Below are 24,139 nucleotides of genomic sequence, written 5' to 3' on the forward strand. Positions count from 1 at the left end.
TTGTTCAACTGCAAAGCCCCCAAACATTACTGTGTTAAAAAAATGAAAATATTGATTCACAGTTTATAGAAATTACTTGAGTTAAGAAAGAAAGAAAGAAGGAAAGAAAGAAATCTTCTTGTAAAAGCAACTGCATTTGTCAGTTGGTGTAAGTGTGTTTTGTGTTTGGGCAAGATGAATTTTGTTGGATTTGTTCAACTCTGCAGCCAAAAACAACATTCACATCTTTAGAGACATGTCTCCAAACAGACTGTCAGAGGGGACATGGCACTAATGACAGAAGGAAAAAGGGAGGTTAATGAATGTCACAAAGCGGTGACACCAGCAGTGATGGAATCCCTCATAAATAAATTCCCGTTGCCTCAAAACCACCTCAAAACTGAATTCAGGATTCATAAAATGCTATAAGCCCATCTCTGTATTTGGATAACCTGCCCCTTTTTCTATTGGACATCAGAGCATCAGGATTTTCTCTTCCTCTCTCTCTCTCTCTCTCTCTCTCTCTCTCTCTCTCTCTCTCTGCTGAGCTCGTGCTGTGTGTCTGCGCTCTTGGCTCTCCGCGCGCTCTGTATGAGGCAGACGGTCTAAGTGGCCCTGATCCACCTTAAGAGTTGCGTGTGGCTCGGGACCTGTGGATCACAGAGGGGCCGGAGCCCATGTGTGGACTGCAGAGATGCTGAATCCAGCGCTTTTGGAAATCAGCGCGCAGTAAAGAAGTTTGAAGAAGCAGCGCATCAGCAGAAAAAGTGTGAAGAGAGGAGAGGCACGAGGACGCCGAGGGGAGGGGGGCTCTCTTTTAAAAAGTTAATCAAACATTACCAACAGCGTGTAGCCCCGCTACACTTTTTTTCTCTAAAGGGTTACCTCTCAGCCAGCAAAATTCCACCCAAAAGCAGACAGCCGGATCGTCCTGCGCTCACGCGGCTGGTCGGCAGGAAGCGGCTGGTGGCGGCGGGGGTCCTGGGGGTCGTTATGGTTCTGGTTTTAGTCATACTCATCCCGGTTCTGGTCAACTCAGCGGGCACCGCGGCGCACTACGAGATGCTGGGTACTTGTCGGATGGTGTGCGACCCTTACGGCACCAAGTCTCCCACCAGCACCGCCACGGCGGACACGGTCCGAGACAACAGCCTCGTGCAGTCTTTACCCACCTTCATCCAAGGGCCGAAAGGGGAACCGGGCCGTCCGGGTAAGGCGGGTCCGAGGGGACCACCCGGTGAGCCCGGGCCGCCCGGCCCAGCGGGGCCACCTGGAGAGAAAGGTGAACCGGGCAGACCTGGTTTACCCGGACCTCCGGGACCCAGCGCGGCCGCCGGGGCCATAAGCGCGGCCACCTACAGTACCGTGCCAAAGATCGCCTTTTACGCGGGGCTGAAAAAGCAGCACGAGGGCTACGAGGTGCTCAAATTCGACGACGTGGTGACCAACCTGGGGAACCACTATGATCCCACCACCGGGAAGTTCACGTGCTCCATTCCCGGGATTTATTTCTTCACTTACCACGTCCTGATGCGAGGAGGCGACGGCACGAGCATGTGGGCTGACCTTTGCAAAAACAACCAGGTAACACACACACTGAGCATGCAGAGCCAACACTGTGACACACGACAACACACTGTTTCTGTTTATTTGTTGTTGTTGTTTTTTTACGCACGACTTTATAGAGTTTACCCTCCACTGAATTCAGCACCAGCCACAGCTCAGACTCATTCAGCCAACCACTGAACACAGTTACACTAACAACAGCTGGTGGTGTTACGGGAATGTGTGTGTGTGTGTGTGCGCGCGCGTGTTGTTTGAGAGAAACATTTGACCGGGGATTTGGTACCTAAAGGGGGACCGACAGGCAGAATGAACCAGAGGTCGCTGGGCTTAATGGGACAGTGGGTCAGAGGTCAGAGTGTGAGGAGAGGATGGTAATTACTCTGTGTTCCTTAGGCTGGATGGAGAGAAGTTTAAGCGCTGTGAACAATGGAAACAGAATCTGTTCTGCATCTTGACACTGAACTGAGAATTAAGCGCTGCTGAACCCTGTGTCAGCCTGTAGAGCGATGCAGGACAGCACTGCCTCTAACAAACTGTTTGATCTTTATTTTTTAATTTCATTCATTCACAACAAGAGAGACACTTTCTCTGTGATCTCAACATTTCTCCATTGTTTGTGTTACTTCTCACTCAATAATCACAATGAAGGGTTTTTTTTTTTTAGTTTTTCTTTTTTTGATAAAATAGAAAAAAACATTATAAAGGTAGACCTAATTAAAAACTGTGAGCTAAATAAAGAGGTCTTTATAAAGAACTGTACTTAAATATGTTTTTTAAAAAAACGATTTTATTCAGCAGAATGGCTCCTTCCAGAGCTGCATTATTTAAGCATTTATAAAAGCACATAAATCATTTTATCTGCTCTGGGTTGTAAGGTGTGTTGCAACCTCCTTTCCCGTCTAAGCTGTAGAAATACATGATATTTCATGGTTGTATGTTTGCATGAAATTAACCCTTTAAAATCTGGATGGACATCACTTTTCTTGTGCTGCATTCAGGCGCCTTTCACAAGTATTTAACCCTTTGAACCCAAATTGTTTTGATTCCTTTTGAAAACATGGCAAAAGGCAATGCGCAACTTGAAATGAAATGTCCCACAAATTTCATTCAGTAGATTAAGAAACCTTAAAAACAAACAAACAAAAAAACTGTAAAAATGTTTGAAAAACAAAATTTCTAATTATCAAAATTATATATGTAGAAATATTTTACAGAATTATTGTAATTTTAAATTTTAAATTTTATTACTTCCTGTCTTTTTCCTTTGTTTTCCTTTTTATGTTTTTTTGTTTGTGCTAATTTTCAGGTAACTTTAATATACTTGTAGTTTTCACTTATTTTATCTCATAGCTGTCTTCCTATGTTTTTGAAAGAAATCAAGGAAATTTGCCCATGTTTGAAAGGATTAAATTAAAGTGTAAATAAATGAGTGTATGCTTAAATATACATTTTGCAGCATCACACAGTCTCAAAAATCTGAAGTGTGTTTCCGCTCCATTCCAATTTCGTTCATTAGTTTTTGGAATACTGTTGTTAAAGCAACGTGGAGGGATGTGTTTTCAGATACAGTGTGAAAAGTGCTCCACGAGATTTCCAGAACATTCCTACAACCTCAAACTGTTTGCAGTATTCTCACAGGAAAGTCATTAATTATATAGTAGAGCCTTTTTTAAAATTTTTTATTTAGTGCAAAAAGTCAAACGGTGATAAAGCTTGAGGATGCACAGAGACCCTGCCTGTACGGTCTCCTGTGTTGCGTGTTTGTTCCATCCCAGTGTCCTGCTCTGTGTGCGTCTCTACAGTCATCAGGCTGTCAGCAGCAGATCTAATCCGAGGAGCAAAGCAGTGTTGCAGCGTCGCTCCACCAAGCAGATCCCTGCTGCCTGTCAGCCGATTGCTGGAATGCTGCTGCAGAGCGCACCGAGCACTGCAAACATGTCCGGGATTAAACCAGCAGGGCTGCTCACCATGACAAATCAGAAGCTGCTCAAAGACATGTTTCAATTAGGACCACTGCTACTGACACTTAAAAAAAAAAAAAACCTTTGAAAACTGAGCAAATTGGCTTCTTCTCTCTCAAAAACACGGGAAGATGGCAAGGGCAACAAAAGAGGAAATGACCCAAAAATCAGCAAGACATTAGTAAAAAAGTACAAGAAAAATACCTGAAAACTAGTTAAAAAAGACAGGAAGTAAAAAACAAAAAAGGAAATGACTTAAATGCTTGAAAATGAGACAAAATATTATTAATTAATATAATGATAATTAGAAATATAGTTTTATGTATATATTTATATAGTTTTAGTTCTATACTTTTAAACTATTTTTTTCCTATTTTTGAACATCTATTACCAAGTTGTTGAAAGAAATAAAACCAGTGAAAGGGTTAGAAAGCAGCACAAAGAAGTGACGTCTCTTCAGGTTTCAAAGGACTAACGCTTATTTTCTGAGGGTGTAAAGGTTCACATTCAGGTATAATAATAATGCTGACAATAATATGAAAAATATAAAAAACTACAAATATTATATCAGATTAATTCTGCTAAATCCTTCTTTAGTAACATACTTTGTGATCGACATAAATCAGCCTCTGGCTGCTGGATTAAGGTGAAGCTGAGCGGCCTTTTTATTTCCTACATTGTATCATATGGAGGGAGGTGATCTTTGTCTTAGTCTGTGTCCTGTCCTCTGCCCTCTGCCCTATGTCCTCTGTATGCAGGCTCCATTGACCTTATCCAAATCTGCACCATACGATCTGATGTTCCTGCTCCACATCGATGCATTTCCTTAATAAAGACAAATATAGTTAAAATGATCATGTCCTTTATTTAGCTCTGCAGGAGTTAATAACCAAATAATATTCCAATCATATACATTTTAAAAATATAAATCTTACAGAGGCAGATCGTGCATAATAAGTTTTTTGGTAATTGGCTCATAATAACTTCAGTTAAAATGAGTTTCATGTAGAACTATAATGGACTACTACAGTGTGCTATTACTTTTGTTTAAGTAAATTATGTAAATACTTTCCAACTACTTCATTACTAGAAAAGTGTTTAAAATTAATTCCTTACTCAAGATAATAATTAAGCGCTTGAAACCTGAGCAAATTGGCTTGGTGTCTTTCAAAAACAGGCAAGAGTTTTTGAAAGACAGAAGACAAAGAGCAAAACCAGAAGAAATGACCCCAAAATCAGCAAAAACAATAATAAAAAGTTACAAGAAAATATCACCTGAAAATAAACAACAACAAAAAAGAAAAAAAATAGTGGAAAAAAAGGAAGAAAGAAATATTTATTTTAAAAAGGAAATTACCTGGAAGAAGTGCTGTAAATTTCCCTATTTTTTTTCTCTTTTTTTCCATAGACATTTCTCCCAAGCTTTTAAAAAATCTCTTTATTATTTTTAATCTACTAATTTTTTGCAATTTGTAGAACATTTCTTAACAAGTTGCTTATTGCCTCTCCCCATGCTTTTGAAAGTAATCAAACATGTTTGCTCAGGGTTTAAAGGTTTAAGTATTTGTGAAAGGTGTCTGAAAGTAGCACAAGAAAAGTGATGTCGCTCCAGGTTTCAACACATAAGTTAAAGATTAAAGATAAAGTTGAATACTTTGTGGCTGTATAAGCTTTATATGATATTTATACCGAAATGTTCAAACAACCAGATGACTTAAATGACCTAAAATCAGATCAGTACAATAGGACTAAAAATATAGCAGAACAAAACTGTGTACCAAACATTTTCGGCATTCCCTTTGTTCCAAAACTGGAACAACAGGGATGTGAGCTGAATAAAGGGATGTTTCTAGGCTGTCATCCGGGCACTTCCAACTAGAAGTGAATGGAACCAAGAAATCTTTTTAAGAACCTTTTTTTTTCTCCAAAAGTCTGTCATGTTATGTGACCCAAAAGTCATTTGCTCAGACCCTTGTGTAGGAGTCATGGTTAACTGGGTCATCAGTCCATCCAACCATCCATCAATCCGCTATCTATCTGCTTTAGAGGAGACGATCCCAGCAGGATGAGTAAGAATGCTGTGCCGTGTACAGGCCTCTTGACAGGTCACCAGGACTGACATATATATCCCTTTTCCTCCTAAATGAGCATGTGCACACAGGTTTTTTAAACTAAAAATAGACTGTTTTTCCATTGCCAGTAGAGCAGAGCTGTGTACACGGCTATGCAGCAGACGAGTGTGCCTTTCTGTATGTGTGTGTGTGTGCGCGTGTGTGTATGTGTTTCTTTTTCTGGTGTGTGGCTGAACATCACAGACAGGCCAGAGAACAGGGAAATAGCAGAAAGCAGCAGGGATGGAGACATGGGGCGGCTGTGGCTCAGAAGTAGAGTGGGTTGTCTTTTCATCGGAAGGTTGGCTCTTTGATCCTGGGATCTTCCAGTCAACATGTTGAGGTATCCTTGTCTGTCCTGTGTGTATGTTTGTGGGTGTGAATGTTTCAAAAACTGAGCACCAGGTGGCACCTTAAATGGTAGCTGCGGCCACCAGTGTGTGATTGTGTGTGTGCAGAGCGAATGTGACTCATACTGTGAAAGTGCTTTGAATGGCCAAAAAGGAATAGAAAGTGCTACCAAGTGCAGGTCAATTTACTATGTGAAAACTGTACTTCTATTTAGTGGTGGGCAATATAACAAATAAACTCAATGTATGGGTTATCTATAACGCGGACAATAACTTTAAATTGTCATGTCGCTTTTATAAGCCACCGGCGTTTCAGTTCTCTCGCTCTGTCCTATAGCTCTCTTATACACACACAAGCAGGGCTTTTGCAGAGCTCCAATTGTGACTATTTAGTCACATTTTGCAACCACGGTGAACCAGTGCAACTTGAAAATATTAGCAAAATATGAACTGGAGAGCTGTTAGTTTGTTTAACTAACATCTAACTTTTGACCGAAAGCTTCAAGTGCACAACAAAAACATCGACAGCTCCAACTGCAGTAAGCCACATCCTTCAAATTAAAAGCACCATGGATCCTGCCATGATGTATTTAATTAGAACAATAGTTTTTAAAATTTCATTAAAAAAGTACTTTATTTAACTTCCTTATAACCGTATTTTATTAAATGTTATTATAACAATAATGTATTCAACTTAATAACTTGACAGTAGCTACTTTGACTGAATTGTAACTGCAGTTCATTCGATTGTTTTTTTATTATTCTAGTAGTTAACATTAGTTTGAAGGACATTTAAAATTTTGTAAATATATATTGTGTATTGCAATATAGCCTTAAAATATCCCGATAATATTTAAAAGCCATATCGCTCGGCCCTATTTCTCTTTATATATCTCTTACTTCTTTCACACTCAGTGCAGACTAATTTGGATCGATGTATGAGCTGCATGGGTGAAGACAGGTGGTATTTGATGGTAGCTTGTCATTGCATCCGGACAATTAGGAAGCTAAAATTAGTGTATTCACCCAGATGTTGTGTTTTCATCACTGCTAATTGAAGCTGGGTGTTAGTGGCTTTTCTGTACAGTGCAAAGGAGTCTATAGAAACAGACACGCTCACATCATGCTCACTATGTCACCAGTAGGGTTGTAATTATTGTAACGACGATAACTGGTTATCATGGTAATTGTGGCAAAAGTCGCAGAGGGTTAATAATATCATTCAGATTTTAATTATCATGATAACTGTGTCTGTGATTACTGTGCTTTGAAATCACGCTAAACAGCAGTGTCCGAAATTAACACATACCAAGCGTCCCATGCGAGTCAATCATTCACCCGACACACTAGGGGGTGAATGTTTGTGCCAAAACAGTCTGATAGTCTCTGCTTTATTTTGGTGTCATTTAGAAGTCCACTGCTGAGAACTACTCATTCTACGGAACTGTTTACCAGACATCAGCTGATTCACTAAAATTATCACCAGCTGCCAGTCTGCTGGTAGCTAACGCTGCATGCATACTTCTGAATGTTATGAGATATTAAAATGGAGGCCCCGCAGTTTGAACAAAAAAGGCCAATTATTTTGGCCAGTAGGTCAAAAAGTTAATTTCAGACTCTGACTGTCAGACTGTAATGTGTCAAACAAAGGTAACTACAATCTCCTACAGACACAACAACGTTGAACATACAGCCCTTCCCTCTCAAGGTCACATGCTACCAAAGTTGTACATATAAAGTTCATTTTGTTTTTTTACATAACTGTTTTTATTTTAAGGTTTGATGAAATTATTTCAGCATATGTATCAGTACTTTCTGAACATTTTCCGCCACAACAATATCACAACAAGATCGATTATTGTGATAATTTTGGTTGCTGTAATATCGTTACATCTCTAGTCACCAATGAACCAAATCTGCATGTTGTTGAACTGTAGGAGGAAACCTACACTGACACTGGGAGACCATGCAAACTGCAGAAAGACCCAGAGGGTTTGAAACAAAAACCTTCGTGCTTCTTTCTGTGAGGTGACTGTTTTACCCAATGCATGAGCACACATACATTATCATGTGACCCACATGAGCAAAAGACTCATTACTAAGATCAACCCGGCCCCAACCGTAGTCATGCCAGAAAGTCCGGAGGTTTAACAGAACATGATCCTCAACCTGGAAGACCAGCAGGAGAGTCAGCAGCTGTGTGGATGTTTTGTGTCTAATCAGTGATGTTCTGTAGTTGAAGCACATCTCTAATCTGCTGGTGCCTTTTTAAAACCTGACAATTCCTTTCATGCTTAAGTGAATGGATCCAGACACCCTCTCTGTATGCCTGCTGTAGAAAATATTCAAGAACAATTAACAAAATATTGTAAGAAACAAGCAGGTTATATGCCCTTCATGTGGAGCTCCTAAATCCAAACTGCTTTAATAATTTGAATGCAGACCTAAAAGTCTGTAGTTCAGGTTGTATAATAAAGGACAACTTCAGTCAAAAATAGAAATAAAATCAATATTGCATTATAACACCTGGGACAAGATGTTGGCATTGTACGTTTCAGCAAACCACAAATTTGTTACATTTCTAAATTTCCTATGCATCATTTGAATGTTTCTAAAAGTGACACAGCATGTGAGCTGACTTTGACATCTGGAGGTGGAGGCAATGGTGGATAGCGTGACAGCTGGGGCACTGGCACTTATGTGTCCATTGCATAAATATTGGATGTAGTGAGTCCAGCATTTTGGTTGACGCCATCTAGGCCGTCTTGGCTTTTTGGAGGCAGAAGTGACCACATGTGGGTGAGAGAGTGAAGCTGTGAAGGAGTGAGGGGATGTCCTGAATATACATAACTTTAACACATTCTCATACCAAGTCCTCACGTGTTGCTGCTTTGCAGGGTCCACATATTACACTATAGGTATCCTTCTTTGTCTGCTCTTTATGTTCTGGGATGCCACTGCTGTGATGTCAACACAAGCACATGGTGGGATGGTTAGAATTAGGTGAAGTGGCAAATGGTAAGGTGTAGAAAAAAGCATCACATTCAGACAGAAAGTGAACACCAGACTCCTGCATAAAAGTTCAGGGTTGGTTGGACCCATCCCCTCCTGCCTTTTCGACTGGATCCTTTTATCATGTTGTTTCAACCTGATGTGTCCAGCAGAGTATCATGAAGACACTAGAGGTTCCATGGCAGATGCCGTTGGGCTGTCTGACAGTTTGTAATAACACCACCAAGTGGTTTTGTCCAACTGCGTTCTCGGCTGATGACACCTGCGTTCTCAGTGATGTACTATGTGGACGCAATAGATGGATGTTGGTTTCGGGACCTTACACCGAAAGCTCCACAAAAGCGAGTGTATTTGACGCCTATATAATGATTTGACTTCTTATGATACTCTTGGACTGCAGCAACCTATTTGTTCAGAGTTCAAAGGGTTAACCGTTTGCTGGTGTGGTTTGATTCGTTGAGATTTAGGGAACTAAACCTACTCAGTTATAGTAAGGTAGCAATGGCGGTCATGGTTAAAAGAAACTAACAGGACTGTTGGTAGGAGACAGGATGTGAACACTCTGCTGTGAGCTGCTTTGTTGAACCGGCTCTTGTCCCTGACCTCCTTCTTATTGGCTGTCTGACACAAAGCGTCTATCTGTGTCTGTTTAGGATACTAAAACATCTCTATTCTTATTTGGATTAATACCAGAAGTGAAAGTCTGTCTGCTTCATTTTCTTTGTTAAACTTTAATATATTTCTCATTTATACTTAGCAAAAATAAGTTTAGCCACCAACAGATTAAACAAAATAACAAATAAAAGAAACAGTTTATCTAAACAAGAACCTCAAATAACCCTTCAAACCCTTCAAAAAGAAATGACTTTAACAAAGTGCAAAAATAAAATGAAAAATGTTGATTTTTTTCTGTAACATAATTTTGATTATATTATGATATTGATATGATTGATATGATATGATATTATGGAATTTTCTGGACTTTTTTTTCCTTTTTTGGATAATATTTAATAATCCATCCACAGGTAATTTTCTCCTTATTTTTAAAGATTGTTTTTTGGGGTGATATTTCCCTTTATTGACAGGACAGTATAGACTGACAGTATAGACTGACAGTCAACCCTGAGCCGCTGCAGAAGCCTCAGCCATAAGAGGCGCACACTCTAGTGGGTGAGCAAGAGGTCGCACCCACAGCCAAATTTCAAGTCATTTTTTTGACACCTTTTGCTGATTTTATTTTTTATTTTTTTTAATTTACAGACATTTCTTGCCAACTATCTCATTTCCTTTTTCCATGTTTTCAAAAAAAGACCAATTTTCTCAGGTTCCGTAGACCTGCTTAGAAAAAGCATCTGAACGAAGCACAAAATGATATCCAGGTTTGAAGGAGTTAATGAAAATGTATGATTTAGATTCAAATTCTGGAGAGGAAAAAAAACACATTTTTTTTAAATCTTTGGGTAAAAAAAATCAATAGTGGAAGGAGAATGGGAGATTTTAATTGTGGGAAAAAATAGAATTGCATTGAGCCATATATATTTCTGTGTGTACGAGGGGAGGAGGCCCTGGTGAATATGGGGTTGGTCTGAAGGGATATGATGATAAGAAATGAGAAAAATACTGACAAAACACTGCCTGTAATAACTCAGCAAGACATGTCAGTAACACTCATTTACTGTGTTATTCATATGGCTATGATTTTTCCTCTGCTCGGACTGCGTTTTAAATGTCAATTGAGAATGATCCCATCCTGTTGGCTGTGCTGTGGGTATGGATCCTGTTCAGCGCTGTTACTTCCTCCCATGGTGGCCTAAAGGTGAAACCGATCTGTCCCTCCGTTCTGTGATTGTGTCTTAAACCAGAACAGCAAGGCAGCATAACCACACAGTATTTCTTCCTTGAGCAGGCAGTGTTTGTTTAAAGCCAAGCTAACTGAGTCAGCTATCAGCTGTTGCCCAAAAGCATTGTGTGGTTTCGCTACACATATCTCTAACATCTCTCTCATCCCACGCTCTCATCCCAAGACATCATATGTTGCCACTTTGCATTGGACTTCTGCACCTGCATATTACACTCAAGGTATCTTTCTCCATCTGCTGTTTGCATTCCAAAATCCTACTGGGTGGTTAGGATTAGGCAAAAGGGGTACATGGTAAAAAAAAAAACAAAAACATCACACTCAGGTGAGAAGTGAGCCCTGGACTCCCGCACAAAAGTCCAGGGTTTGTTAGTAGTATAAGGAGCACCCTCGTGCTACTATACTACCTCAGGCTTTATATATTATGTTGTTACCGGCAGCGTTTCCAGCCCGTTATCACTCCAAACTCTTCAAATGCATCCGCTCTGTCAGTGCTCTTGGCTTACGAGTGTTTCACTGAAAGTCAAGCGTTCCAGTTGGAACGCTGCTGATGGTGTCAGGTGAGAACGCGGTGGTAATTTTTTTCTATTAATTATTTCCATTGTTTTTATTGAGAGCTTTTTTGTGGAAAATGTTTTTATCGAGTAAAGTTAAGGGCAGGGAGTGGCAGAATCAGTATGGTCCACCTCTCTGTCTGTCCTCTCTGTCTGTCTTCTTGGTCTGTCCTCTCTGCCTCACTGATGTTGATGACTGGTTCTAATTTGAAGCACCAAAATCAAAAGAAGGTCGGAGTAGAGGTGTCATAGCAGTTTGATGTGCCTTATAACGCATTTGATTGGTTTGACCATTTAAAACGATTCTTTAAAATACGAACATCGGATGGTTTCAGCATGTTTGGTTAAGGATCCAGGGAGCTCTGGGAGATGTTTCAATCTGACCTTTTCTGTTAAGGACACAAGTGAAAGCTGTAATATCTGAAATAAAGCCAACTGGGACTGAGCTGAATGAGTCTATGTTAAATAAGAGATGTGGGGGGGCAGTCTGATAGCCAAATATTTAAAGCACACATACCAGGGACCTTTGTTTCATGTCTTACCCCTCCCCATGTATCCTGTCCCTCTCTTTACTGTGCCTGTCACATGAGGGTAAAATGAGCTCTCAGAGGGATGGAGGTGATCTTTTACTAAGTCAAGTCAGGGTTTCAACGGTCAGAAACTGGCATTGAGTTATAATTTATATAATTTTAGGCTTGAAAATAGATTTATAGAAATTGTCCTCAAATGTTGAATGTTGGACTATTCTTTTCTATTCTGTTCTCAGCAGCTTAGCTAATGATGTCACAAGGTTAACACATAACTACAGTCAGCAGAGCTGGTGCTAATAGTTGGCCCCAGGACTATCGGTATGTAAGCTGTGTCTGGGTGCCATTTCAAGTGACTATGACACAGGCCGCTGATTACACATTTAAGCACTGTCATCGTGTGTTAGAATTTAGGGCAACCTAAAGAGCCCTGGACATCTGTCTGTCCTGTAAAAGGGATCTCTCGTCAGTTTCTCTAACCAGCCCTATTTTTTTTTCATATTCTACACATTTGTTTTTCCAAGTTGTATTTAAAAGGAAAACAACTGATGTCTGAGTTATGTTCTGGGAAAAGGTTTTTTGTGTGTGTGCGTGTCTGTCTGTCTGTCTGTCTGTAAGAACAGCTACATATATGTACCATGCTTTACCATGCAAAGAACAACACTGTCATACCAAAGACAAGGTTCAGAAAATTATGCCTCAGCAGAACCATAAAAAACTTAAACAGCGCCATGTTAACAAAGACTCAGAAGCACCCTAATGTGTCAGTTGTCACCGGAGCAGTCACCTTGCTGTTCCTATCTAATCCGCTGTAAAGCTCTGACTCTGTCTGCTCTGCATATGTGTGTGTGTCTGTGTCTGTGTGTGTGTGCGCGCACGCTTGTGTCTGCTCTTCTCCCTCACTCTCTCTTAGGACACAACTGACGTGGAAGTAGTAGCATAGGATGCTTGTTTTATTATTGATAAGAACTAGACCCTATCTTATACATCCTTTATATCATCCCTATATTATCAGTGTGCTTTTTTGAAAAAAATAGACCATACAGTAAAACTATCACTTCAGGTTGCAAGCCATGGGAGCTGGAAGGTAGTGGGCAGTGCTCAATGGAAAATTGGTGCACTTTGCAGCACTTTGCAGTGAACGCAGTGTAATACTGTAAGACTGTAGATGCACCAAGTACATTTGGGCCTCATGCAGGACGCAATAAACATTTGTTTTTCTTACTTTTATGGGTGTCCACGATTTGGTTGAATTTTGTTAATACACATTGATTTCTGGAATGCAGCGATGTTTTCTTATTAGTGGTAAGAGACAATTTTACGAACCGTTGGGAGCACTCCTAATAAGTGAAAAACAACTTGTTTTCACAGACCACAAACTCCTTGTCCAACTTGAGGAAACATGAGTTTTCAAATTGAGGAATTTGTTCAAACTAAGATGATGTTTTATAGTAACAGATTATAATATATGCGGGGTACAGAAATACTACTAAGTACATTTACTTTAGTACTGCAGGTACCTTACTTGAGTATTTGAATCTCATGCAGGTTTTTACTTTATTTCACTACACTTCAGAAGGAAATATTGTACATTTTACTTTACTAGTATTATTTAGTAACTTTAGTTACTTTTCAGATGAAGATGTGCACAAGCCATGAGTTAATGTACAAGTGCAGCTGAAACAATTAGTCTGTGGATTAGAAATTGAAATTAGAAATCACCTACTCTGATAATCTTTTAAGCCATGCAAAAAACATTTCATGGTTTCAGCTTCTCAAATATGAGGACTTTATTTTGATTATTTGATTAACTTTTGAAACTTACGATCTTATGATCAGTGGGATTCATCACTGAACACACCTGGTCGGAGCAGATTTCGATGGCTAAGAATGTTTGGTGCATTTGGAGTTGACTTCACTTCTAACATAAATTCTTGAGAAAATATAATAAAAATGATAATAATTGATAACATAAGAGAATGTTGCTGTATAATGTCCATCATCTCTCCGTGTTGTGCATGAAGTCAGCAAAAGAGCGCTTCATTGAACCTGCTGTTTAAAATAATTCTAAAATAAAACCCTAACAGAACAACATGAGGAAGACATGAAGAGTGGGCCTCACTCACCAACCATTCTGAAGAAGAAATGTCGACTTAAACCCTCTTACACAGTTTTCACAAAGGTTCTGACATCCATCAGTGTTTTTTTATTTGGGATTTGTTCCTAAGACGGAATCCTCACACACAGAGGATGCACGTTTTACTGACATGTTTACACAGAACACTTATTGTGTTTCTTCATTTCTGAAGTTGTGTATTTTTATAGGATTAATATTAAAGTTATAATTTTAATTTGTAAAATCTTTTTAAATAATAATTATTATTTTCATTAAATTACGGAATTCATTATAGTCTCATAAAATAGATAAAACACACACTTCAATTTACATCAGTTTTGTGAATGACGATCATGCCATCAAATAATTACTGATCAGGCTAGAAAATATCACAGCTGTTTGGTTGGAGGGGATAAAAAGTGACAAAATGGTATCCTGAGTAGGTTAATTATAGTTAATGAGGGAAATAGTCCACTTTCATCATTCTCTCCCTCTCTGACTGCAGTACTCATCTTTCCTGAATTGTGCAAAAAGTTTGTGGGTCGGGTGCTGGATTTAACTCATATTTTTAGCATCCTTTTCATCTGTTTGTGTCATTTTTCTATCCACCACTGATGCTACGTTTTTTGTTTGTTTGTTTTTTTAATTTTTGGACTCCATTGCTCCGACCTCTGTAGACTGGAGAAATGCTGTTATCCTCAAAATTAGCTGTTTGAACTTAGTTTTCTGATAGTTTTCTAACATTTATTTTTACTCAGAATTTTGTTGATACGCAATGAGACACTTAAAGTTGATATAATATGTGCATTTTTACTATTTCAAGTTTCCACAGGCTTGAAAAAAAAAAAAAAAGTTGAGTTGGATGTGGTGTAGCTTGAAAGGAAGAATGAGTTGACCCAGCCTTCCCTCCCCATGGCACTCCAATGTTTCAATACCGTTTTAATGTACACAGTGATGCCTTTGGGAAAAATAGGCATGGGTAGTTTTCTGCAACCTTTTAAATTTTTAATGCATCAGGGTCACGTACTTAGTAACATACAAAGTAGTAGTTTGTTTACTTCCTTTGGATTATGCAACAAAATATGTGGTGAGGTTTAGAATAAAAACATCAAGGTTTGATGTAAAATAAGCATGGTTGTTATTACATAATGTCAGGGGACATACGACATACTAGCACACCAAGCTGTTACAGTAACTTGATTGACTTGTGAAAGGAACAGTAGGCTTCTTGTGTAAAAGTCCAGTGTTTGAACTCACAACCACCACACAGCTGTATTTGATCAAGTGAGAGTTGGAATGGGCTGCTACTACCTATAAGAAATAAACTTTGGGCTTAATTTGGCTGTTCGTAAAGTCGGAAAGCTGTCCAGAATGAAGTGCTGAGTGATGAGTCAAAGGGCATTTAAGGTTCAGTCAAATGCAAAATAAACAAAAAGGTTTTACCTTCTCAGTTAACAAACTAAAAATGTGCACTGTCAGGAGCCGTACACATCGCACCTTTAACCGCCTGGAAAACGTGAGGTTGGGTGCTGGGTGATACTCTTGTCCACTCTGTGCCAACTGGTGTGCACATTGCAGTGGTGTTGGCACGAGTCTCCGTTGAAAAAAGTTGAAATGAGCGCCAAAAAAAACACGGCATGTATATGGCCCCTAAAACGTAATGGAACTGTGCAAGATTATATTTCATATACACAAGAACTGCCCACTATGATGTCTAGGTTCCCACCTGTGCGCATACACTGTCTCCTCAGTAAGTGAGTGAGTGAGTAAGAGAAAGAGACATCGGTTCATGGTTTGTTTGTTTTTTCTGATACAAAGTCACCATGAAAGTAAGGTAAGCCTACTGTTCCCATTTCACATACCAGTCAACAGGCTGGATTTACACAATCATCACTGCAGCTCTCATAGCAATAACAATTTTATTAATAACAGATGGGTTGCATTTGGTTGAAATAATACATCATTACTGAGGAAATATTAATCACTTTCTTTAAATGTGAACGTAGCAGAGAGCAGAGCAGAGCTGCTGTCTGCTGCTGCTGTGTTCCCACTAGGAGAGACTCTGTGCACATTTACACATGAGTGTGTGTCTGAGAACAGCAACAGAGCTGACAGACTTGGATATTAAATCTCTCCGTTGTGTTTCAATTCCTCCCCAAAGTTGTGAGGAAGTCCTCTGCACCTTGCCAGTCAGTCTTTTACTCTCTTTTGGCAGAATGTATACTTTGCCACTTATATCTATAATGAGTATGACAAAAATAACAAAGTTGTTATTACAAAAAGCTACAAAAGCAAGTGTTCAGACAACAACAACATGCTTAGGATCACTCAACAAGGGCATGGGTGGTTAGGATTGGGGGAAAGAGGCACATGGTGAGGTGTAGAAAAAAAAAAGGGAAACAAACACCAGTCCCCTGCAGTCCAAGGTTTTTGGACATCTATCTATCTATTTATCTGTCTATTTATAAGTCTATTTGTGTAAGTTTAATTAGTTATTGGCACATTCACTTAAGTAGAGCAAAACATTTTAAGTAGATGAGCTCATGGTTCCAGTTGTCTTTAAGTCATGAAACATGTTTTTTTTTTCTTGCTAACCAAAGAGTGTCGTCTAATTCATCACTTTTATTTCCTGCTGAATAAATGGCATCAAAAACTAAGTCAAATAGGCAACAGCCTTCATTCTCTCAAATAAGTAATAATTATTTATTATTTATTTTGTCATTTTTTATCTTTTTCTGAAATTCATATGGCTTGTTAAGAAAGGACTGTAGACTATTTCTCAGTTATGCAAAAACTATTTACAGAAAAGCCTCAAGATTGAGCTTCAGGTCATTTTTGATCTCGAGGAGGAGAACTATTCACAGAAGCTTATAAAATGAAATAAGTTACAAAGAATTAAATAATACGCATGACCATCGTTTTCAGATCCAACATATCTTTCTTTTTGTTGTTTTTGTTTTTTTACTTTAAAATATTAAATTAAAAGTTTTTTTAAGCTTTAAGAAAAATCCTCATGGTTTTACATTATCCTGAAAACTAAAGGGCATTACTCCCTTTGTTTGACTACACACACTCCCAAACAAAAGCACCAGGGTAATTGTTATACGTGGGACATTCTCCTGCATTATAACTAGCCATGTGCTTCTGTTTGGGAGTGTGTTTGGAGTATTTTTAATATTTTAGCCTTTGGAGCAACATGCGTTTGGGTAAAAGCATTCCTGATGGCCGCTCCACTGATGTGTGGGTGTGTGTGAATGTTTAATTGAGTATCAGGAGGTGCTCTGTATGGTAGCCTCAGCCACTAATTTTTGCACGTTTGTAAATAAATGAATGTGAGATTTAGTGTAAATTGCTTGAAATGGTAAGAAACTATTAGTTAGTTACTGTTAGTTCTGTTACTGCTGTTTGCAGTGGCAGCATGACTAGTATTAACATGATTAACAAGTTTTATTATTAATATAGATTCTGAGCACTCAAAGTGTTTGTACACTACATGTAACATTCAGCCATTTTCACCACATTCATTTCATAGACTGGACCCCAGTACATGGCCATTGAAGGGGCCACCTGTAAACTGAAGAATAGCAAAATTTACCCGAGGGTAATTGGTCAAAAACATTCTCAGCGGTTAGCCGATTAATGCATAATAATAATAATGATAATAATAATAATAATAATGATAATAATAATAAATAATAATAATAATAATAATAATAATAAAACAAGTTTACAAAGTGTTTTGACAAACAAGGCAAAGCAGAAACAAGAAGGGTTTCTTGCAGAGACAATATTACAATTAAAACTAAACAAATACGGTAAAATTGAACAAAAGATCTGAAAACATATTAGAAGAATTACAGATGATAATAAGAAATAGAAACTATAAAAAAATAAAAATAAAAATACAAGTGGACACATAATAGTAATGATAATAAAATTGAGCATGATCAAGACAAAATAAGAAAATAGATAAATTAAAAGATAACTTAAAATACAAATAAAATAGATCAATTAAAATAGACGACAGTGGTTGACCACTGACATCCCTAACTGGGAGCCAGTGTCAAGAGGCTCAAACAAGACTGATGTGATCATAGTCTACTTTGTTTCTTGTTGACAAAGTAAAGACTAGATTCAGTAAAGACATAATGACTTTGTTTGGACTTATTATGATCATGTCTCTTAGCTCTGGTTAAAAGCCTGGCAGCTGAGTTCCAAAGTCTGGAGTCCATCATCAGATTTTTGGTTCAGGTAAGTAAAGATAGATCCCATTTTTGAAATATTTCCAAGATAATAAAAACATTTTTGTATAGCTTTGTGACGTGCTGCTCAAAATTTAAATTACTGTCGAACCAGACTCCAAGGTTTCTTGCAACAGACTTGATAGGATCCCATAGGTGACCAGCCAAGGTCAGAATCTGTTCTGTTGTGTGCTGGGACCTAAATATAAGGGTCTTGGTTTTGTTTAGGTTATGCTGGAGAAAACTTTTTGACATCCAGTTTTGACATCATTTAGGCAGCCATTAAGTGATCTGTGTTGTTCAAGGACTGTGGAGCCAGCAGGTACATATGTGTATCATCTGCATAAAAATGAACAGAAACACCATTTCTATGAATACAAAAGGTACAATAAAAATTTGACAGAACAAGACTTTATTTTCTTAAAAAATTAGAAGCAACCCTCACAAATACACAGCTGAAAAAAATGTTCAGAGAGCTTTAGTTCAATAGTAAGTGCAAAGAGTGTGTGGAGTCAGAGGCTGAAAAGGAGATTTTCAAAAAGATGTTTCCTTTGAATGGTTACATTTTTTAAGCCTTTGGTGGAAGGTGTGCAGTTACTCTCCTGCTGGAGAGTTCATTCTACCACAGTGTAGCCATAACTGAAGAGGACATTGATTGACATGAGCACAGGGTCCTGAGGGTGACAGGTCAGCACAAACACACTTGGAAATGCCCAAGATTAAACTCAGGATCTCATACATGCAAAGCATGTGCACTACCACTGAGCTGCAATTCAGTTGCTATTCTCTGTCGCGTTTTTTCTCTGTGTCATTCTCTCAGAGATGTAGTTGATATAAAGTCTCTTCATTCCTCTGACTGTACTCTGGTTAGACCTGTGAACTCTGATGTTCAGAGGCAGCACGATCTCACAACCTAACAGTGGCTCTGTTCTGTAGTCTGATGATGACCGTTTCTAAGGTCTGTGGGTAGTTGTCACATGATGTCATACAGCACTGCATTCATATCAAGATCTGACATCAGCCATGGCATCCAAATTTACATTTGTACATGTTTACAAGTCAGCTGTTATAGTATCGTCCCAATTAATGTGTCACCATTCACTGCGCAGCTACCTCCACACCATCAACCCTCCTGTATGCTGATTTTGCTGAACACTAATGGTTTATTTAGTGTGTGTGTGTGTGTGTGTGTGCAGTGGCGTTGCAATGGTAGGCAAGATATTCAATTGCCTAGGGCCCCGAACTTGAAGGGGTCCCCCAGAGATGGCTGACATTGGCCCATATCATAACAATATGATGGAACCCCTTTAGACACTGCAACAACGACAACATGTCGGGAATCCCCCTAATGGGGCCCCCTACTAGCTGTTGCTGTCTAGTGGCTAGAAGGGGGCCTCCCAGAGACGGCTGACACTAGCCGCTGCTGCTGGTGTGGTAAGTGAGAATGTGTTAAATAGAAAAGTAGTTGTTCCACATTGTCCCAGTCCCACCAAGCATCAGAAAAGTTTATTGTTCAATGCACAACAACAGCTAAACTTAGTTAAACGTTAGACCAGCTTCTAAACTCTTGAGACATAAACAATATATATCTGTTTGAATTTGTTTGAACAGAACATGTGTACAAAATGATGACATTACCCGTATTGCCAATGGCTGTGTACACAGAACATTGTGCATGCAATAAGTTAGTGCTGCGAGCGATTACTGTTTGAGGCCACGGGTGTGTGTGTGGGGGGGTGCGACAGGGCCTCCAAGGTGCCTCTTGCCTGGGGCCCCCAGAGTGTCTAGAAGCGCCCCTGTATGTGTATGCGTGTGTGTGTATTCGGGTTGCTACCTAAACATACCACTGTCCAAGTTGTTAATTCAGTATCAGGAGGTGGATGTACTGACAAAGTGAAGATATGTCATATCCAAAAGGTCAAAGGTCAACTTCACTGTATAATGTTGTTCAAAAACACTTTTCATGCCATTATTCACCATCATTCCTCTGAAACAGAAAGATGTGTGTGAAGCATTCATGTTTTCACAGAGATGAATAAAAACTGTAAGTGCAACTTGACTGCTACACAGAGGTATACAACCCTGTGACAGTAAATCTAGTTCTTTATATTTTTAGAAATTCATCGGTACTGCTGAGAGTGACGTAACAGAAATACAGGCAATGGTGCCAGCAAAAGCGTCACACTTCTGGAGCGATGAAGAGTAATGAAGGCTGCATATCCTCGCTTCCCTGTCCTGAGTAGTGAAAGTGATAGTCTGACACCCGTCAAAGTGGAGGACAGTGTTACAAGAGTAGCAGAGCTGCTCAAGAAAAGCTGAGAACAGTGTGCGTGTATGTGTGTGTGTGTGTGTGTGTGTGTGTGTGTGTTTGTGTGTTTGTGAACACATGAAGGTTCCTATAGGGTGGGGTTGGAGGGGTGATGGATGGATGCAACAAACCCTGAACTTTCATGCGGGTGTCCGGTGTTTGCTTCCCATCTGAATGTGATGGGTTTGTTTTTTTCTACACCTTGCCATATGCCCTTTTGCCTAAACCTAACCATCTCTCCCAGCATGTTTTGTTGACATCTCAGTGTTGGTTATTGTGTTCTTTTGTTGTCTAATCATAACAATGTGCAGCGTCATCCCACCACCTACATTTGATGACATCACAATAGCAGCATCCCACAATGTAAATAGAGGGAGACGCAGACGCAGAGGGATACCTAAAACAAAATATATTTTAGTTATACAGTACCAGTCAAAAGTTTGGACACACCTTCTCATTCAATGGTTTTTCTTTATTTTCATTATTTCTACATTGTAGATTAATACTGAGGAATTCAAAACAATGAAAGACAGAATTATGTAGTAAACAAGAAAGTGTCAAACGAATCTGAAGATGTTTTATATTTTATATTGTAGATTCTTGAAAGTATCCACCTTTTGCTTTGATGACTGCTTTGCACACTCTTGGAATTCTCTCAATCAGCTTCATGGGGTAGTCACCTGGAATGGTTTTCCAACAGTCAACAGAGGTACTGAGCACTTGTTGGCTGCTTCGCTTTCACTCTGTGGTCCAACCATCTCAATTAGGTTTTATGTCAGGTGATTGTAGAGGCCAGGTCATCTGACGCAGCACTCCATCACTTCCCTTCTTGGTCAAATAGCCATTACATAGCCTGGAGGTGTGTTTGGGGTCATTGTCCTATTGAAATACAAATGATGGTCCCACTAAGCGCAAACCAGATGGGATGGCATGTCACTGCAGAATGCTGTGGCAGCCATGCTGGTTAAGTGTGCCTTGAATTTTAAATAAATCACCAACAGTGTCACCAGCAAAGCACCCCCACACCATCACACTTCCTCCTCCATGCTTCACGGTGGGAAACACACGTGGAAACCATCCACTCACCTTTTCTGTGTCTCACAAAGACATGGCGGGTGGAACCAAAAATCTAAAATTTAGACTCATCAGACCAAAGTACAGATTTCCAGTGGTCTAATGTCCATTCCTTGTGTTCCTTGGCCCAAGCAAGTTTCTTCTTGTTGTTGCTCTTCCTCAGTAGTGGCTTCTTTGCAGCAATTCGACCATAAGGCCTGATTCACACAGTCTCCTCTGAACAGCTGATGTTGAGATGTGTCTGCTATGCACTGATGTGGGCTCTCATCTGAGGTGCTGTTAATATGCGGTTTCTGAGGCTGTTAACTAAGGAACTAATCCTCTGCAGCAGAGGTAACTCTTGGTCTTCCTTTCCTGGGGCGGTCCTCATGAGAGCCACTTCCATCGTTTGATGGTTTTCGTGACTGCACTTGAGGATGCATTCATGACTTTTTAGTTTACTACATAATCCCATATGTGTTCTTTCATAGTTTTGATGTCTTCAGCATTAATCTACAATGTAGGAAATAATAAAAATAAAGGAAAAACATTGGATGAGAAGATGTCTCCAAACTTTTGACTGGTACTTGTAATATGTTTTATTTTATAAGTTATGTTAACATATGTTGTGTTAATATGTAATATATTTAATTTGTGCTAATATGTGGTAATTTGGGATGAGAACGCATTTGTCTGTCTATGGAGTAACATGCACACACCTGTTGGATCTCTCAGCTTCTAATGAATTATTTGCTTCAGATATTTTAGAATTTGTGCATGACTGTGTGTCTGTTTGTATGCATTGCTGCAGGTACGTGCCAGCGCCATAGCCCAGGATGCGGACCAGAACTATGATTATGCCAGTAACAGTGCTGTGCTGCATCTGGAGCCAGGAGACGAGGTCTACATTAAACTGGACGGAGGCAAAGCTCATGGAGGCAACAACAACAAGTACAGCACCTTCTCTGGATTCATCATCTATGCTGACTAGACAGCAACACATTTGTGCCCTCAGCTATTACAGGCCTCATGGCCATAAGTCCTTCTACAAATCTTCCCTCTACCAATAGGATGCTCAGACTTATTCTTTGAAACATGTGTGGACAAACTTATATAAATCAGCCTCAATGACCTGAGTATTATTTATTTATTTATTTTATTCTGCCAACATCTGTGTCCTCAGTGCAAGTGACTTTGGACAATACATCAATGAAAGGGTTGATTTGACAAAGTGCGGGATCAAACATGTCCTCTGTTTGAACCATTATGTCACACTTTAACTTTGTGTTATTGTAGCTGGGTCACAGAGTGATGGTGGTCAAATGGAGAGTGAAGAGGTTGTGCTTTGTGGGTGTGGGCAGAATTTCACTCAACATTGTAGTAAGCTGAAGTCCAAATATAGGCTACTGCCACAGAATTAATGGTCCCAGATGAGGTGTTTTTAAATCCATGGAGAGGAATGAATTACACTGTTAGAGGCCCATTGGTTTGGTCTGAAATCTTATTGGACATCAAGCTGTCTGTTAACCAATCAAACCGTCTGTCTAGAAAAAAGTGAAAGATAGAATGTAGCAGCTAGTGGGTAGTTCGAAAACCTGACTGTGGGATGATTTTGTGCAATACCTAATATAATAAACTCTATTTATGGTGATAATTAATAACAGAGCCCTCAGTCAGTGTGTGTTTTGTGTTCTTTCTGTTTCATATCATGCAGTGAAACTAGCAAGGGGAAGCTGGTAACACTTGAAGTGCATTATGATGCACTGGCAGCAGATTATAATTCACATATTTTTTGTTACATGTAATCAAATAATATACATTTTTTTACACTTTTCATTTGTATTCTCATGTTCTTATTTTAATATTAATCACTATTTAATAATGTGGTGATTCCTCATCAACGGTGTGAGCAACACATTCTCATCCCAAGTCGTCATATACTGTCGCATTGTCAGTGAACTTCTGCATCTACATATTACAGTCTGGGTATCCTTCTGCATCTGCTCTTGATGTTCTGGGATGCAGCTACTGACACTAGGATGTCAACAAAAACACATGGTTGGATTACGGTACAAAAGCACAGTTATGTTTACGCAACAAAAGTACATGACACCCAACACTGGGATGTTAACAAAGGCACATGTTTAGGACAGGGCAATGGAGACACAGATGGTTAGGTTTAGTCAAAAAGGGTCACATGGTGCAACATCACATCCATATGGGAAGTGAACACCGCTCTCCTGCATGAAAGTCTGGGTTTTGTCAGATCTTTTCACCACTCCTCCTGCCCACCCTGTAGGAACCTTGGTGCTCCATATATCATGTTTTTAACAGCAGTGTTTCAACCTGGAGTCATTTAGCTGTGCGTCATGTGGACATGACAGGTTCTGCCTTCTCAACTGCCACTGCCCATTTGTGTATCCTACTGCTGCAGGAGATGCTGTTTCAATGCAGCAGCGTTTCATAACACTGAAAATGGTTCCAACTGCTTTCTCAGCTGACA

General features: G+C 39.4%; 1 protein-coding gene across 1 annotated transcript; it reads left to right on the forward strand.

The window, feature by feature from the left end:
• The first annotated feature begins 948 nt into the window (after nucleotides 1-948).
• Nucleotides 949-22,627, forward strand: c1ql3a (complement component 1, q subcomponent-like 3a). Its single transcript, XM_042510654.1, has 2 exons — nucleotides 949-1,563; nucleotides 22,448-22,627. The coding sequence occupies exons 1-2, from the start codon at nucleotides 973-975 to the stop codon at nucleotides 22,625-22,627; spliced, it is 771 nt and encodes a 256-aa protein (XP_042366588.1). The 5' UTR covers nucleotides 949-972.
• The last annotated feature ends 1,512 nt before the right edge of the window (nucleotides 22,628-24,139 follow it).

The sequence above is a fragment of the Plectropomus leopardus genome, chromosome 21 (genome assembly GCF_008729295.1).
Source record: "Plectropomus leopardus isolate mb chromosome 21, YSFRI_Pleo_2.0, whole genome shotgun sequence".
In the NCBI taxonomy this organism is placed as follows: domain Eukaryota; kingdom Metazoa; phylum Chordata; class Actinopteri; order Perciformes; family Serranidae; genus Plectropomus; species Plectropomus leopardus.

Excerpts from the sequence above, each read along its gene's own strand:
- c1ql3a (XM_042510654.1), top strand. The coding sequence starts at position 973 with ATGGTTCTGGTTTTAGTCATACTCATCCCGGTTCTGGTCAACTCAGCG. Across the intron at positions 1,564-22,447 it reads ACCTTTGCAAAAACAACCAG|GTACGTGCCAGCGCCATAGC; the intron begins GTAACACACACA and ends GCATTGCTGCAG.